At 41.8% G+C, this 18,462-nt stretch overlaps 1 protein-coding gene across 2 annotated transcripts in view; it reads right to left on the minus strand.

Annotated features, from left to right (window-relative positions):
* The window catches only part of Frem2 (FRAS1 related extracellular matrix 2), a 131,827-nt gene that overhangs the window by 59,288 nt on the left and 54,077 nt on the right, over positions 1 to 18,462 (minus strand). For both annotated transcript variants that reach the window (XM_034500651.2, XM_076932361.1), the window contains exons 3-4: positions 13,962 to 14,108; positions 9,743 to 9,973 (exon numbers count right to left, since the gene is read on the minus strand). In XM_034500651.2, the coding sequence (XP_034356542.1) occupies positions 9,743 to 9,973; positions 13,962 to 14,108 (378 nt within the window). The remainder of the gene's footprint in view (positions 1 to 9,742; positions 9,974 to 13,961; positions 14,109 to 18,462) is intronic.

Genomic DNA, 18,462 nt, shown 5'->3' on the forward strand with positions numbered 1-18,462 from the left:
TCCAGAGGTACATGCAGCTCTTTCCTACCTAGAGGTGGTTCAGGCAGTGGCCCTCACTCCCCTGTGGGCACTTCATGTGCTGGGTTTTAACCCTTCCTTAACCATTGACCTTTGTACAGCAATCATGAGATGAAGTGCTTTTCAAATGACTAATTTTTTTCCAGTATTCTTTGTTTTCTCCCAAGACTATCTCTGGTATATTCATTTTTTATAATACTCTTATCTTATAATGAATTATTCAATTATTAAACACTGATTTCAACTCGCCAGGCCCTACAATGGGCCCTGCGGATGCAGAAGTAAATGAAACTCATGCCCTCATGGGGTTTCCTTTCTACTGAAAGATGGGAAGTAGGAAGATCATGATTAAATACATAAGAAGGTGCATATAATACTGGGGGTGGGGGGTGGAATAGAAAGAAAATCAAGTGTCTGGGGATGAGGATGCTCAGTAGTGCACAATACTTAGGGAAGTCATAGAAAAGTGTTCCTGTAAAGTTGAGCTGAGTTACAGGCATTCATGAGCCATCTAAGTGAAGAACCGAGAGTTCCAGACAAAGGGATTACTGGTGAAAGGAGCCCAAGAACAGGCTGTGCTGAGGGCAGGCGAGGAGCAGGCAGTGTAGTGTCTCCAGAACATGGCTGGCGAGGAGGTGAGACATGAGGCTGAAGAGGAGGTGGTGGGCTGCGTGTGCAGACCACATAGCCCCCTTCAGCTGCTGGGAAGACTTCCATTTTCACTGATGAGGATGTGGAGATAAAGAAACCCACCCTATAATGGGACCAGAGTAATCAAGTGTTACAGCTCATTAGAGCAAGGAAGTCAGCTACCTTGTTTTCTGTCTCTACAGTGCTCTGAATAATCGGTGCCTTGGGACTTCTAGTGCTCTGATAATGACCCAAAGCACCTCAGGGAGGAAAGGGTCTGTTCCAGCCTACAAGTCTCAGGTTTCACTCCATCACTGAGGGAAGTCAGCACAGGAACCTCCTCGAGGCAACAACTAAAGCAGAGGCCATGGAGGAGTGCTACTTACTGGCTTACTCCCAAGGCTTACACAGTACACGGCCCAGGACCACCTGACCAGGATTGGCACCACCCACAATTTGACTAGTCTCTCCCACTTCTATCATAAATCAAAAAGTGGATCCCAGACTTGCCCATAGGCCAATCTGATAGGGATATTTCTTTAGATGAGGTCCCCTCCTCCCAAATGACTCCGACTTGTGTTAAGTTGACAAAATACTAACCATTATAGTTGGCCGACAATCTACCGTTGACCCACGTCCAAGGCCCTTCACCTGTGTTTAGCTGGAATTGAAATCAGGCAAAGGAGTGGCAACATGTAAGGGTGGGAAAGAAAGGAAGGTTCAGGTGTGCCCCATGGGAGGCTGAAGTGGGAAAGCAACCAAGAAGGATATCCTATGGGGCTGTGCACACCTGGGTTTTTCAGGCCCAGAATTAGAATTAGGGACAACTATTAGGAAAACTGTCAGCTCAGGTACTGACCATTTTGGGTTTCTGCTGTAGTTTAGCTTCCTGGTTACTATAGAGCGTGGGTCGCAGCTTTTAACATGTCGTCTAGTCCTGTTTGCCCACTCAGTATCTCCAGGTGAATTCATTACACAGCATTAGACATAGGTGACGACGCTGTACTCTGGTGTGTTTAATGAACATAAGTTTCAGCGGCTGTATGGCAGACATAAAGTAGGAGGGTCTGAAATGAAGCCCCTGGTTTTAAGACTTTGCAACCATCCAGGGAGGAGATCACAGATGACAAGGACCAGGAGAAACAAGAGTTGATACAGTGTGGGTGTGAAACAGATGAGTCGCAAAGACTCACAGGAGTTTCCTGATATGTGAGGGAACCTGAGGAACCCAGGACAACTCAAACATATAACGTTGGTCAGTCTTTTACAGATACAGATGCTCTTTGTAAAAGTGGGGAAGATTCCCAGACTCTTGGATTTGGGAAACCTGGAGTTACATTTTGGGTATGCTAGAGCTGAGATTGGAAAAGTCTAAGTGGCCTTTTGGGTGAATGGTCTTGGATTTCATTGGAGAGGACAGACTAGGAAAACACAGGCATAAGAGATGTGCAGCCATCAGTCAGAGTATAGTCACACCTGGAGAGGTGCAAGATAAAGACACTGGATTATAGGATAAAAAGACTGGAAACTGGAGGCTGAGAAGGACCAGGATGCACTGTGTGTGTTAAGAAAAAGGGAGAGAGCAACTGTTCCAGATGTTGTTGAGGAATCTAGTAAGTGGAGAACTGAGACCAGACTCTAGAGAAAGGCGCAAGAATTTGGCAACCCTCATCAGCACTTTGTACAGAGTACAAGGCAGCAGCCTGCAGGAGTGGCTTCCATGGGAAGAGGGTGAGGATCCAAGTGGCAGCTTGAGAAAACATCTCTGCAGAGTGACTTTTGAAGATAAGTTTCTCCATGGTAAGAATTGTAGCTATAACTGTCAAGTACGATTTTTACCAACTACAAAATATTAGCATAACTATCATTCTCGTTTCAGTGCAAAACCACACAAAGTGCCAAGGAGCATTAAAATACCCCATCTCAGGGACCCCATTCATGAACTCATGGGAATCCACTTCGGGGGCGGGGGAATGGGGGAGGGTGTCACCAGCTTAAAGTCTTCAAGACACATTCTCTGTGGCCTTTATATGAAATGTTACCAAAAGCTTGCTACATGCAAGTGCTTCTGTCCTCTGAATTCATATGGTGGTGCAATGGTGAAGGAGGTATACCTTTGAGAGGCAAGTAGATTTAGAGAAGGTCAGGATGCGGAGGACCCATGACACTCTTATAAAAGTAATGCCAAGCTCACTCTTCACCTGCAAGCAGGGTATCTGAGTGATACTCCAAGGACACACCCAGGAAGCGAAGCTCTGTAAGCCTGAAGGAGGAGTCTCATCACGAACCAAGTATACTAGCCCACGCTTGGTTTTTTGTTTTAGCATTGCTGGAGACTGGAGCCAGGTCTCAAGCATACCAGGCAAGCTCTCTCCCACCAGTCCTGTACCTGAAGCTCAGCTTTTTAATCCTCCACAACTGTGAGCAACAGATAGATATTATTATCTGTTTTATGAAAGTCACCCAATCTATGATATTTTGTTACAAAAGCCAGAGCTGATTAAGCCAGGGTTAAGCACACACAGCATTCATTCTATGCTGCAAACTGTCCTGGCCGGTTTTGTTTTCAGATATGTCCTGAGGGCAGTCAAACATTCAGGGTTTTAATTAAGCAGCCCCTCTAGGATTTAAACCTGGAGGGCTTAAGGTTTGGTTCTTTCTGCACCCCGTGACCCATACACATCGGATTATACAAGTCAGGACTTCTCCCTCAGTGCCTGTAGGCTTGAACCATGAATAGAGAAGAAAGCTGGGTGTCCGGACCACGGCCCTAGACCTGGAATTCACTCCTACATTTGATCTGACAGAGGGTAAACAGGCCCATATCAAGTTCAGGTCTTCTGTTGACCGAAATTTTAACAGAAATATGTAACCTGTGGGAGAAACTAGAAAAGGATATCAGAAAAGACAATGAATGATTTCTACGGTTGCCATTTAGGTTAGCATGGTTTTCAAATTTGAGTTACATATACAGTAGAAGTGTATGCACAGGCTGGCTCAGGGAGTCACAGCTTAATTATGAGTGAAATGTTTAAGAACACCTTTCTTGCATCAGTCCTGAAATGCAGCTAGCTAACCCCCAACAGTCTTGCTATTTCCTAACTGTGATTCTAAACACTCCTCCTGTATCAACTGGCTTTATCTTTGCAATACCTTCTGAGGTAAAAACTTTTGTGACTGGTATTTTAGCTGTCAGGATATAGCACACACAGAGAGGTCAAATTACCTGCTGCAGGTCAGCTGGGGGAGGTGCTGACAATAGATTTGAACTCAGACAAGACATCTTAGAGCACACGTTCACAACCACCATGGTTGCTCAGGGCTCCCCCCAAAAGAAGCCATGCGGGGTGAGAGAGACACTGCTAACACATGAGCAAAAGCTAACCTGATGTCAAGCAAAAGAGATTTACATCACAGTAGAGTGGGAAAAAGGCAGAGAGAGGGAAAGAAGGTTAAAAGAAAGCCAGAAGCAAGAACCTAGAGCAGTGGGTCTCAACCCTTTGGAGTTAATCAACCCTTTCACAGGGGTCAAATATCAGATATTCTGCATATCAGAGATTTACACTGCTATTTGTAACAGTGACAAAATCACAATTATGAAGCAGCAATGAAAATAATTTTATGGTTAGGGGTCATAAAGGGTCTCAGCATCAGGAAGACCAAGAACCACTGACCTACAGGATTCCTTTAAAGAGTTAAAAATGTCCTATACTTTTTTTTTTTTTAAGATAACATGACTAACATACATTAGTATAGAGAACATACAAAGACCTACATCATAAGAGTTCCCATGTGAAGTCCCACTCACTCAGCAAGCTGAAGCTCTCGCAGTCCCTGCAGAGGAAGAAATGAGGGCTACATTATGGGATTAGTGTTTTCTCAACAAGTGAACGGAAGCCAGTAAGGAAAAAGCAACTGCATGGCTATGCTCTTAACCCCTAGCATGGCCACTCCACATGGGAGGGTTATATGTGATGGAAAGATTAACACTCATTAGTTCTTGTTAGTTTCTGGCTTGCCAAAAAAAAAAAAAAAAAAAAAAAAAAAAGTAGGAAGTCTAGGGTCCCTGTAACTCCTCACACCTTGCCTCTCTGTTCAACTCTTACAACTGTATTGAACTCTATTTCTAACTGAATTTTTTTCCCACTTCCAGGAAATTCGAATGCCTTTTACTCTGAAAGACAAACATGGATAGCCTGAACTCACTCTCCATGCATCAACACGATGACTACATACCATTCCAAGTCCTCTGCCTTATGACTGCAGTTTTTACTTTTATGTTTAGTTAGGGGGCTGGGAACGTGACTTTATTTCTCATAAATAAAGTTGTAGCTGCAGTTGATAATGTTCATCCTGTCCTTTCTCTCCATTATATTGTACAGATGAAATAAATTACTAAAACCATGACAGGACAAATTATCTTCTACAAATCTGTCATAATAGATAAAGAGGAAGAGAACTCAGGGCTCGGATAAAAGCACTGGGTGTTCCCTGCCTTGAGAGAATCTGGTGTGTTTGAAAACAACCCAGAAGGCATTGTGGTAGTCTTCAGGCCACTGCGGTGCTACGAGACTGGCCAACGAGTGGACTCATGCAGAAGAATCTGAATGCTGCTGTTGATGTTTGATTGGCATTTCTCTTACGCTTTGATATTTTTTCTTCTAAAGTGAGCCAAGTTAATGAGGAGCATTTTAAAAAGGAGTTTGGGAAAGAAGCAAATGAAAAGAGTGAGCCTAATTCACATGATGATACAAGTTCATCTCAGGATAGTGGAAGGTCTCAGTAATCCCTATTGTTCTTAACCCTATATGGATGTTTTGCTGGAGCATACGTGTGTGTGTGTGTGTGTGTGTGTGTGTGTGTGTGTGTGTGTGTACCACATGCATGCAGGAGCCCATGGGGGCCAGGAATGGGCATCCAATCTCTGGATCTGGAGTTATAAACAGTAGTGAGCCAACATACGGGTGCTGGGACTTGAACCCAGGTCTTCTTCAAGAGCAGGAAGTACTCTTAACTGCTGAGTCATCTCTCTAGATAGGCTTTTGTTGTTGTTGTTGTTTTTTACAATATTAAGCAGTGACTCAATTTGATTCTACCAGAAACATTTTCAGAGATACAATAATTGATCTACTTGCTCATGATTAAAATAATCAGGGAAATATCAAAAACAATCCAATCAATACAAGTTTATGGGCATATCAGGTACAACAAGCAAAATAAATATATAACAATGGGCTTTCTATTTTTCTATGTATTTATACTCAAATAATTGAGGTTGTGTTCTTTTAGTAAATATACATAACACTCATTTTATTATGGGTAAGACTATGAAGTAAAAGGGAACAGAACCTATTTTAAAAAACTTTATTTTAATATTTTAATTTAACACCTTAATTTTTGAGTTAATATTTAATATTTTAAAAATTACATATTTTCCTTTAACAGAAACAAAATTGTTGACTGCCAGTTAATATTCTGTATGTTTCTAGGAGTAAGAAACAGTAGTATTGTTTGAGATACAGGATTTAATAGACAGAAGACTAAGAATCATTATCCTGAAAGCCTCTGAAAACTGGCTCAGAGCTGGCAAGAGCAGCAGCACTCTTGCACAGGACTTGGGTTCCGTTGCCAGCACAACCATCTGTAACCGAGTTCCAGGGGATTGCTTCTGGCTTCCAGGAGCACTGAATGGATATGATGCACATACATGCATATATATGTATATATACATATATGTGTATATATACATATATATGTAGATACACACACATATATACATATGTATATATGTGTGTATATATATATATATATACATACATGTATATATATATATTTTAAATGAGCTAGATGTTCATTCTATGGCTCAGTATTTATCATAGCACACAGCACTCTGTACTATTAGCTGATGGAAAGTGGTCATGAGATCATAGGACTTGCTCACCTCAGGGTTACCAGGCACGGCACCTGCGTCTGCAGCATTTAGCAGAATTCTTGGCACCGGTAGCAGATGCTCAGCTAACCTTTGACTACACAGGTGCATAACACAAGGACTAAATTGTTCTTGTTTTCCTTTTTAAAAACACTTGGGTTTATTCTCCGATGTTAATACATTCGAGGTTTTAAACAGACTAAAAAGCCAGGAATTCCTGTGCTGTTGTGGTCTAGAGAAACAACTTGTATCACTGTTGCATTTGCAAAAAACACACTGACTGTGACATGTGATGTCACCTCCTTCCCAGTAGTATGGAATGATGAAATCTGATAACTCAAGGGAGAGGGAGAAAATACACGCAACATATATCCATCTTAATACGTTCACTTCTTAAATATTGCCTCTAATACTCATTGGCTGGGGGATTGGGTGAAAATAAATTCCTTGAGTCTCAGAGAGCTCACTGATGAATTGATACAAAAAAAAAAAAAAACCTTCACAGAATTAGAATCTTAAGTTTAGAAGGAGATAAAGTTGCCAAGCTCCTGACGCTTCGTGTGGCTCACAGAAGGCACCCAACAGAAGGGTGGGTTGGTAGTATGAACACCATTTTACCCTGCCTGTGCAAAATTTCATTTGGACTTCAAGGGAGGGGGTGAGACAAAGGAATATAACACGGACCTTAAATTTCCCTCTCAGGTTTCCCTGTTGTCTGGAAATCAACAGGGATGATTTGTGCTCAAAGTCCAGCCCAGGGATGATGGTTGTCTCAGTGGAAGACAGTTGCTGTCACTGGACGTAATTTCATAGGGGACTCTCTTTCATACAGAGAGCATCGCACCAGTGTTGTAGATGCCACAAGAGAATCAAACTTGGTGGGCTAACAAAACGGCTGCACTTGGCGGGCTTCTGCAGGGACTACAGTCTTCCTGCCCAGAAAAGAGGTTTGGTGTATCATGGTGCTTAAATCCCTTCCCAGCTAGAACTTTCCATTAAAAAAAAAAAAGTAATATTATGGGGTAAACTCAGACAGAAAAGGGATAGAAATGACGAGTGAGGCGGGGTCATGTGATCAAACAGCTGCCTTAATAGAAAAGGTTATTTATCGTCACTGTTGAGAATTCTGTTCTTCCTTTCTTCTGGTTTTCCTCTTTGAACTACAGGCTTCAAGTTATAGGAAAATTGAATGTACTGATATGTTCGATAAGCATGCAGCTCTATTAGTCTAGAAGGTTGCCACGGTGGAATGTTCTAGTAATTCTCCACCCCCCCTCCCCACAGCTCAGTGAAAACACTAAAGTCCCCTTCCAGCCTACATTTCCATCCACCAAAACATGGATACTCTAGTCTAGAAGGTCCTTTGGATGGTTGAACTGCCTCTGGAGGGTCCCTTCCCAAGCGATAGGGCAGGGACCAGCTGTCAGTACAGCTTGGAGATTTACTGCAATTGTTCTTGGCCATCCTCAAATTCCCAGGAGAGCCCTGGGGCGCCCTCGCTGGTGTCTGCCACTCAAGGTTGCTACAACATGGATGCCACAGTTGCATGAGGACTGGAGCTAGTCTTAAGGTGGAGATGGAGGGTCACTACTGATCACAGTGCGACAGAGGGCCACAGATGTGAGCAGGAAGGGAAAGAGGGTTTTTTTGTTTTGTTTTTAATCTATGTTAGCACTGGCTTTACATTAAATAAATAAGCCATGAAGGATATATGCTTGCAGGTGAATGTAGACGCTGACGTGTGTAGTAAAATGCACATGAGTTAAAATCCTTGCCTAAATCACAAGTATTCAATTAAAAACTATCAATGTCTAAGAGAATTATAACATCGTATTATGAATATGTCAGGTTCAGGGTGTATGTATGTATGTATGTATGTATGCATATGTTTACAAGTGTGTGTGTGTGTGTGTGCATGTATCCTTTGTTTTCAAATCCCATTACTCAGACACAGCACTGGCACTGGTACAGAGAGACACTCTCACTTTATAGTTAGGAATTCAGAAATAAGATTATGTCTTATCCCTTAAGGTAAACGATCACAATTTTACTAAATAGCAAATAAAATCTCAAAAGCTTACTTCCAGCTTAAACTTAATGGAGCAGCTGAAATGTATTAAAGTTGTCATAGGAGTGTTTAAAAGAGTAAAGTGTTGTTATTGAAGTATATCCCCAAAGCTGCAGACCACAGGAGAGTTTAATTATTTATCCACACATAAAGCAGATGCAATTAATGTTAAATATTCTGTAATGAGCATTATAAATGTGAGGGAGCTTCATATCTGACTGGAGGCAGAGGAGTTAGTCAGCTCAGGATGCCGGAAGCCTCTGGTTCTCAGCCAGCTTCCTTAATTACGCTGAGTTTTTTAACTCAGGGATTTGTATGTGGGTCCCCATTTTACAAATTCAGCAGATTGTATCTCTGTAGACCATTTAAGAACTTTCCAGACTGACAAAATAAAACAGGCTGTCAGATTAAACGAAAGAATGTCATGTCTGGCTTCTGACAGCATTTCAATTTGAAAAGTCTCAGGGAGGTTTGTGTTAACTGCCAGGTCTCAAAAAACCCATTCACCCTCACCCCCACCCCACATCCCTCAGACCCTTTTACTAAACACACATCCAGACAAACCAAGATTGTCGTCAAGAGGCGGGAAAAGGTCAAATCACAAGAACATTAATGTCCATTTTTCCCAATGTCAACAAGGTAACCCATTACAAGGGAAGTAACCTAAGAGAAATTCACAGCAGTGGCTCAGGACACTTTACCATGGGAAAAGGTGGGTTGGGGATGTGGGGTGGATACTAAAACAACAAATGTAGAGATAATGAAATATAGGGAACAAATTAAGCCCAGAATGGTCTGTCTCTCAAACCGTTTGCTTAATTCTCAGACATCTGAATGACTTCAGAGCTGATGAACCAATGCCACAGCCTGGGAAGGACCCAGCATTTATGCTACTGTGGTTAATTTGCTTGAGATGCAGCTTCCCTTCATATCTCTTTGGTTTCTCTATCTCCGACAACACACCCGGGAATTCTGCAGAATGTAGAAATTCTTTACATAGGACATCTAAACAGTGACTTTAAACCCCTCTATAAGAAAGATACTTTGCCATAAAAGCCCAGCAGCCGTGACATAAGGGAAGTGACAATCACTCTCACCGTCGCCTGGGTCGATGATCTCCACGGTAGTCACTGTGGGGAACTCCAGGACTGCCAGCACAGGCTCAGAGAGAACCACTTGGAAGGTCTCAGAGTGCTCATGTTCCCCGTCGCTCAGGATGCGCACTCTCCACGAGGCCCTGGTCTGGCCGGGATTGAACTGCACTTGTTTCTGAGCTTTCCCCTTGAAGTCTCTGTCTTTTTCTGCAGTCCCATCCCTTGTGCTGATACCTGCGGAAACAATGTAACTCATTCATTTGTGACTAACTGGGATCATTCCCTTTCTTTCTTTGTCTCATTGCTGGGCATCCTGTCCTGCCTTACTTGCTAAGTGTCTATCACAGACTAAAACAAAACAAACTGCCTTGGAGTGGTCCCATAACATTACTTTGAATACATCACGAGCTGTTAATATTAAGATGAGGATGAAAGCAAAGGTTTCATTAAAAGCATCTGTCTTATAGCCCTCAGAAAAACACCAGATGGACAAATAGTTCCCGTAAGCACCTGGTTCAGTAGCAGGTAGATCATGGCTTATTTAATATCAAAGGATAAAGGGCCTATTACAAGAGTCACAGTGCTGGGTCTCTGTTGAGTTCTGCAGAGTTCCCATTCAGAGCTCTGTTCCTGGTGCACAGAGAGGGGTTGTCAACATTCCTTGGATCCATTACAATCCATTACAATCTCCCCAGCAAAACCAACACAATCCTTCTAGTGGGCCTCTGCCAGCTGCTTGTTGCCTGCTTGGCTGCATTTCCTTTTATCTGCAAAGCACTCTTTCCAGGAGATTCAAAGTACAGTTAAAGCTAACAGGAATTCATATCATACAGGGCATAAGCTCCAGTTTCAGCCATGTTTATCACAGGACAGCCAAGTCATCTACCTAATAAAACACAGGTTGCAATGCCAAATCCCTGGTTTTTGCTACTGAAAACAGCCACAAGTGTTCACTTCAGTTATCGCATGAAGCTACTTTCCTGTCCTCTCTTATGTGGAAAAAAAAAAAAAGTGCAGGGCTGAAGCAAATGCTCTTGGCCTGAGAAAATGGAATTTCATCCCTCTCAGACACAGCAGTAGAACAGAAACTGATTATTATGTTAACCACCTTCAGGTTTATGAGACATTCTGGTGAGGTGGTTATCAGTGTGGAGCCTGGGACTTTGAATATTTGGGAATAGCACTTTTTCTCTCTTTGCTTACCTGTAGGGTGGAAAATAATACAATGGTATTTTTCTCATGGGGTTAAGATCTGTAGGGTTCTGGGGACTAGCCCTGGCAAATGAAAGGACTCAACATGCATTAACAACCCGTTAACAAGCATTTTCATTTTGTAGAGCCATTGCCTGATGGCGCACCACAGTCATGACTTGGAGGAGCTAGTGAATGAAGGGTTACAAGAAAAACTGATAAGCACTCAGTGGACTTAATAAATGTTTAGTAGCAATGGATCCATGCAATGTAAACACTACTGTTAAATACAAATGCACATTTAGTTTATTAGTGGATTGTAAGAATTTATCATAAGCCACAGAGAAACAAGCATGTCCAATTACTGCTGCAAAGAAATGGTGGCGACTTAGACGATCAAGGAAAGGAATGATGGTTCACAGACATTCGTCTATGAAGAACAAAAGAATCAGGACATTTACAGGGCAATGTGATGGACAGAACTGGAGATCATTACAGTGAGTGAAGTAGTCAAGACTCAGAAAAGCAGCAAATGGGTATCCTTTAAAGTGAAATCTAGAGGTGTGTGTGTGTATGCATGTATATGTTATTGTGAGTGTATGTGTGTGTATGAGTGTGTGCAGGTATATATGTGTGTGAGTATGTGTGCAGGTGTGTGTGTGTATGTGTGTGTAAACTGTGAAAGTGTAAAGGACAGTGAGAGAGGAGAAAAGAAAGAGATCTTAAGGGGAGTGGAGGAAATGAAGGTACTAGAAGTCACATTGGAGGGTTGGGAGAGGGCAGCAGCAGAGGGCTGACCTAGCTCTCTCTGTTTCCTGGTCAACCCCAATGTGAACACCCATCTCCTACTCCTGCTGACACAGCTGGAGGTGCCCCTCCCTCCTTCCATTCACTATCACCCCAACCCAGGACAATCCTTTCTTCCCTTAAGTTACATCTGTCAGGCATTCAGTCACAGCAGTGCCATTTTCCCTGAGGGGCATTTCCTTTAGGGATACCAGATGAAGAGTCATCTTTGTGAATATGTAGCTACAAGTTTTATGTGCTTCTTGATTTAGTAATTGTAGTCAAGTGATAGCCTATGTGTGGCCACGCTGCCTTCTCAGAGTCCACAGTGGAAGCACGGGCCGTGTGGAGGAGCCATCCTCATTGCAGGGCTCTGTGAGTCTGTTTTGCATTCAACTTGACCTCTGTTTCAGGACCATCTTCGATAATGGCAGATGTGGGCACACGGGGTCTTTCTCATTTTCTTCTGCCCCGGTTTACTAAATAGCTGTGTGAGGTGAACCAAGGAGAGCTATGGAGCACCTGTGAGCATTGTGAGTATAGTCACAGGCACAGGGAACAATAGCTGGTCCAAACTAATAACTTAGAAAAACACATTAGCATCCTGCTGAAAACAAAAAACAAAAAACAAACAAACAAAACAAAACAAAACAAAAAAAAAACCAAAACCCAAAAACAAACCAAAGCAGCAGTGAGAAAAATTTTCAGAACTTAAAAATTTTTAAAATATTTTTCAACTGTTAACTTTCCCAATGTCATCCATAGAAAGAAACGAGAGCGCAAATCACATAGACTTGCCAATGTGGGGACAAGTTGCAAATAGGTAAAAACATCACTGGTGTTTGTTGAGGTGAGATACTTTTGCTTGTTTTCAGTGCAATTTATTCTCTGTGTTTTCAGGCACAAAGCACAGTTGGGACTGACCCCTTGCTGAGAGCAAAGGTGGGCCCTTGCAGAGAGCAGAGCACAGGCAGAGAGGCCAAGTCCCCAAGCGGGAGGTTGCTGTGAACATCTACTGCACTCCGGAACGTTAAACAGAACGCAAACAGCAACTCGTGCAGGGGCAGCTAAGGAAAGTGTGCAGGGGCAGCTAAGGAAGAACTGAGAGGTGCTGCCCCGGCTGCAGGTGGACAGGCCGTGTTTCGAAAGTTAACAAAACAAGACATTTTATGTTCTTTTTGGTTTTTCCATACAGGGTTTCACTGTGTACCCCAGGCTAGCCTCCAACTCACAGAAATCTGCCTGCCTTTGCCTCCTGAGTGTTGGAAAAGGGATGAACCACCAGGCAGTAAAAACCCTATTTTTAAAGTAAAAAAAAAAAATGATTAATATCTAGAGTCCAAACATGCCAGGGGAGAGCAGTGTGATTAGTGGGGAAACCTCTGTTGATAGGGACCTAAGGTTCATGGGTGGACAGGCCAGTGCAATTTCTAAGTAGTAATTTCAGGGACAACCCTTTTATTTTTGCCAGTATGTTCCTAGCTTCATCATTTCCCCACAAAGCTCTTCTGCATATACAGATCCCATTAAATGGGCGTTTCTCAAAGTGACATCATCGTGTCATCAAGGGGCTCGTGCATCAACTATATTTCTGCTTCATACCGTTCCCTGGTTTATGATTATAAGAAATAAAATGTGGACGTGAATAGAAGTTGAAGAAAGGTTTTAATCATTTGCCGTTGATGCTTTATTAAATAAGGCAGAAGAAAATGACTAGGATTTAACATTTAACATTTTAACAAAGAAAGTCCACAGAATAGACCTTTCATGTAATGTACTGGTCAGGAAGGAATTTCCAGTGAGCCACAGGGCCTTCAGACTCAGTACACAGTGAGTTAACACTCTGATACCTAAAAACTCACTGAATATATTTTGCTTATTTATTAAAGTAGCTGTCATATGTATTTTACACCACTGTTTCAAATGACTTATACCCTGGGGATAAATTAGATGCATGTCAGCTTATTCTAACCTAGGGACATTTGATTTTATTTTGAATTTACTGGTGATTAATTCCAATTTTGTGAATTTATTATTATTATTTTTTTTACCAGAAAAAGGTCACACTTATGCACCTTGACACAAATCTGTTCATATGATCTCTTTATAGCTAAAAGTCAAATATCAAATATCAAGATCTCACTAAGATTTTAAATTCAGTAACCTAGCGTTGTGCTATAGTTTATCACTAGTTTTATCACTAGAGAAAAACTGCAAACACACGTGACATGCTAATTAAACTTACTTATAAATGACGTTTCTCCCAAGTAGCCTCTGCGCTTAAGAACAATATCTAGAAACTTGGAATCTTCGTTGACCAAGTAATACTCCTTTTCAAAAGAGATCCACGCCCAGTTCAGCCGAAAATGCTGGTTGGTTAACCTGTTTCCACCTGGAAAACAAACAGTGGAAAACCTTACGTTGCTGCTTTCTTGAATAAATGGCCTTAAAAAGCCACAAACTACGCAACTTTGAAAAGAATACTGCTGGATCAAGGAGACAGGGTGGATCTAGGAAGAGTAGGGGGATGAATAAGATTAAAAATACCTTGTGTTCGTACTTTCAAGTAATAAAAATATATATTAAGAAAACATTCACCACGAGGTGCCGCTGGAGAGCAGGCTTCTCTATACAGAGGTTTGCAATGTTCTTAAACCACACACAAAAAACCTTCACAAATACCTCTTTCTGGTTCACAGAGCAATTGGGTGGAAGGCTTTAATTATAACCACTTAAAGAAAAACAAATATTCTTTCTTCACTCCCCTTCCCACTAGACTCCACTCCAGTCCCTGAGAGCAAACAGACATCCCTTTTCATTGGCTGCCCCTCTCCCCCCACCTTCCCACCAAAATGGAGCTGTCTGCCTCCAGGGAGAAAATGAACCTTGTGCTGGTCTCTAATGTGAGAGCTATTCTGTTGGGAAAATGAAAGGAGTGTTATCAGCTGACCACTCCACACCTATCCCTCACCTTCCTTTGATCTATGAGGTTCGTAAACAAAGGCATCACTAATTCCTTTTAAGTCTCTCTAGAAAAGAGACCGAGGGGTGGTTGGGGGGGTGGGGAGCCTAACTAACAAACACAGCTAAAGGCATAGTTTGAATTCTAGCTTCCTTGCTTTTGAGTTGACACAAAGAGAGCTACAGTAAAGAAATATGAGAGGGAGAAATGTCAAGACTCCGTTGACTGAGTGAGAATCCACACAGGGAGAAACAATCAGGAAAGAAGCATGTGGTCTGTTTCCTCTGAAATATCTAGAATTAAAAAAAAAAAAAAAAAAAAAAACCTAGACTTTAAGCTCACTGAGAACCAAACACAATGGATCCGGCAGCTGAAACTGTGAAGGAACTGCTTCTCACTGTTTGACATTTCACTCGGCACCTTAGCCTCTCCAAAAGTCCTTCCACAAGGCACGCAAGAAGCAAAAGGATGTCTTATTACCCGACCCTGTGAGTCTTCTGTGGGAGTTTTGCTCCCAAAGAAGACAAAATAGATTTGTAAGGAAATATTGATTATAATAGTTCCCATCCTTGCCCCAGACCCAAAACATTCAAGACTTACTCCATTGTATTCCACCAAAGCACTACAAAACCTTTCAGCCACTACACAGAAGCTACAAGGCTGAAGCTGGAAAACTCAGTAGCATTTTTGCCTGGTGTGTGCAATGTCTCGGTGAATCCCCAGTACCGCCAAATGGTTGGGCCTCACAATAATCAATCAACAGGAAACTCTTACTGAAGTATTTAAGATTGAGATGCGGAAGCAGCAACGTGTGCTGTGGGCACAGCTATGTAAACTGCGCTGTCCACACGGGGGAGTTTATGCTTCAAGTTGCTGAAGCTATGGACATTTTTGTCCTTTTGTTCATTTCTAGTTTGTCTGTTATTTGTTCGTTTGTTAGTCTGGATTTTGAGACACAGTCTATATAGAGCAAAGCAGCCGACTTGGAATTTTGCAAGACTCTTACCTCAGTCTCATGAATACAGTTGAACAGTCATCTTTTTAGTATTTATTTTAGTATTTTATGTGTATAGGTGTTTTGTTTATAAATATGCATATATTTATGGAACTGGAGTTACAGCTGGTTGTAAGGAACCATGTGGGCATTAGAAACACCACCATAATCTGTTGCCATGCCACAAGGACAAAGGATGAGGGCCATTTGTTTGTATAAACCAAAGTAGGCTGTGATCTTATCATGATGGTTATCTCAGGTTCTTTGTTGCAGCAGAGAAAACCTGACCTAACCTGGTACATAGTTCATGAATAGCTGGAAAGGAGACGGAAGCACTAGCTACCTGACTTAAGCAGTTCACATCTGTTCATAGACTGGAATGTCACAGTGCGACATCACCTGCATAGAGAAACATCCAGCCATATCTAACTCCTGGTTGTGTGCATGAACGTGTGCCATCCAGCCATCCAGCCATGTCTAACTGCTCAGTGTTGTGTGTGTGAACTTGTGCAATGCCCAAAGTTAACCCATAAGCACCACCTGCCCAGGAGCCAGGCATCTTCCAGGAGTGCTGGGAGTTGTGGTTCTTGGAAAACAACAAAGCCTCATGGGAAAGTGTGGTGTCCTGTACGGATGTCCTTCTAAACCCTTGTGACACAGGCTCGGGGACATTCTCGGGAGGGAAATTCCAGGAAATGGTCCTGACTAAAGTCCACCTCTCGGTCAGTATTTAATATTTAATAAAGTTTGCTTTGAATCTGACCCAGAATGGTAGAGTTGGCTTTCCTGAAGAATCTAAGGGTTGATAATTGGGGGCAGGCGTCCCATGCCGCACTGTCTGTACAACAACCCTCACTTTTCTGCTCGCCTTGGCAATGTCTAGTTCTCCAAATTTGACAATATTTGTAGAGTTGTACAGCTTGATCCTCTTTCCTGAAATAGTCCAAGGAATATTGATGTCTGCTAAATACTATACATTGAAGAATATTTGATGGTAGAGGGCTCTGTTTCACCCCTGAGTGAAGTTTTACTCTGCAATACCTTCCACACAGTCTCATTTTCTAAATATTTTTTTTATCTAATCATTTTCTGTCTCTTCCCACTCTAACCCCTGATCTAAAGGGGAGGCAATTAATTTTGCTTATTGTTAGGAAAAACAAACAAAAAACTAAAAAGAACTCTCTTGTGTTGGTTAGAAGAGCCTCATTTACCAGATCATATTAATTTCTAAATAAGTGTTACCTATCACTTTCAGTCCTGAATCCTTTAATTTAAAAATATAGTTTTAAAAGATAGATCTCAAATGTCCTTCATTTTGGAAAAGGTACCAAATTACTTGTTTATCTATAGCTCTGAATTTCATATGGTTAAATAAGTATGCTCACATGTCCACCCAGCACTTTTTGAGATTTCATTAAAAGAAAACCAGAAACACTATCAGGAGCTTTGTGACTCAATGAGAGAGGTTGGAGAGATGGTTCAGTGGTTAAGAGCACTGACTGCTCTTCCAGAGGATCTGAGTTCAATTCCCAAGACCCACATGACAGCTCACAACTGTCTATAACTTTAGTTCCAGGGAATTTGACATCCTCACACAGACAGAGATACATACCTGCAGGTAAGATACTAATGCACGGAGAATAAGAATAAAATCATTAGTGCTGGAGAGATGGCTCAGCAGTTAAGAGCCCTGGCTGTCCTTCCAAAGGTCCTGAGTTCAATTCCCAGCAAGCACACAGTGGCTCACAACCATCTCATAATGAAGTCTTATGCCCCTTCCTGGTATGCAGGTGTAGATGCAGATATACATTAAATAAATAAAACTTTAAAAATATATATATGCAAAAATATTATTAAAAATAAGAATAAAATCATTTAAAAAAAGACAATGAGATGGTCTAGGTTAATTATCATAGTAATTTGGAATTTACTATAAAGCTGGAATGTAACATGGAGTCACATATGCAAAACCTAAATTTAAATACCACCCGACTCTTCTGAACACACAAATCACACTTAGGTTTAGAACTTGTAATGTCTTGGCGGTCACTTATTGTGTAGGAAGATGCCAGGATTAAAGGAGCCAAGCTTTGCTGACCTGTAAAATTGAACTGTGTTTTACCAGTGGGAATCGACCTTGCTTATTATCTAGCATGTAAATGCCGGTAATCTCAGTGAATGTGAATAATCTGTGTCAATGCTGGGACTAAGGTTACACGACGGATTGTGAAATTTTGCATGAAGTTAACCAGCTTAGAAACTGGACAAATGATATATACGCGTGATTGGCTGCCTTTCTGAAGTAGATCCTGCCAGCTCAAGGCCTGAGGAGCTGGAAACAAATTAAGGCCCATGGCTTGTGCCATAAATCTACACAACAGGTGCCTGACAGCTGATAACCACACTCCTGAAAGCTTCGTCCCAGAGCCCTGACACCAAAGCTATTAAGATTTGGACCGAGGAGATGAGAAGACTCCCTTTGAACTTTTCCAGTTGTCTTTAGGCTTCTGCAATTTCCCCGTTCAGTTCAAACTCAGTAGTTATTTTAGAATAACAAAGAATCCCAGATCTTTAATGACTCCTCCCTAGAAACATGGGTTTCCTGATTTCTCTTAAGACAAAGCACACTTAATAACCACAACACAGTGTGCCACAACCCTGACTTGTGCTGTTGAGGGTGGTGGCCCAAACATTTATCTTTAATAAGGAATCTATCCTTAGACATAAGGGAAAAAATGTTATTTTAACGAAAATTTCAGTTTCCAAGAACAAAGTGCCATCTGGAGATTT

The sequence above is a fragment of the Arvicanthis niloticus genome, chromosome 4 (genome assembly GCF_011762505.2).
Source record: "Arvicanthis niloticus isolate mArvNil1 chromosome 4, mArvNil1.pat.X, whole genome shotgun sequence".
Classification (NCBI taxonomy): domain Eukaryota; kingdom Metazoa; phylum Chordata; class Mammalia; order Rodentia; family Muridae; genus Arvicanthis; species Arvicanthis niloticus.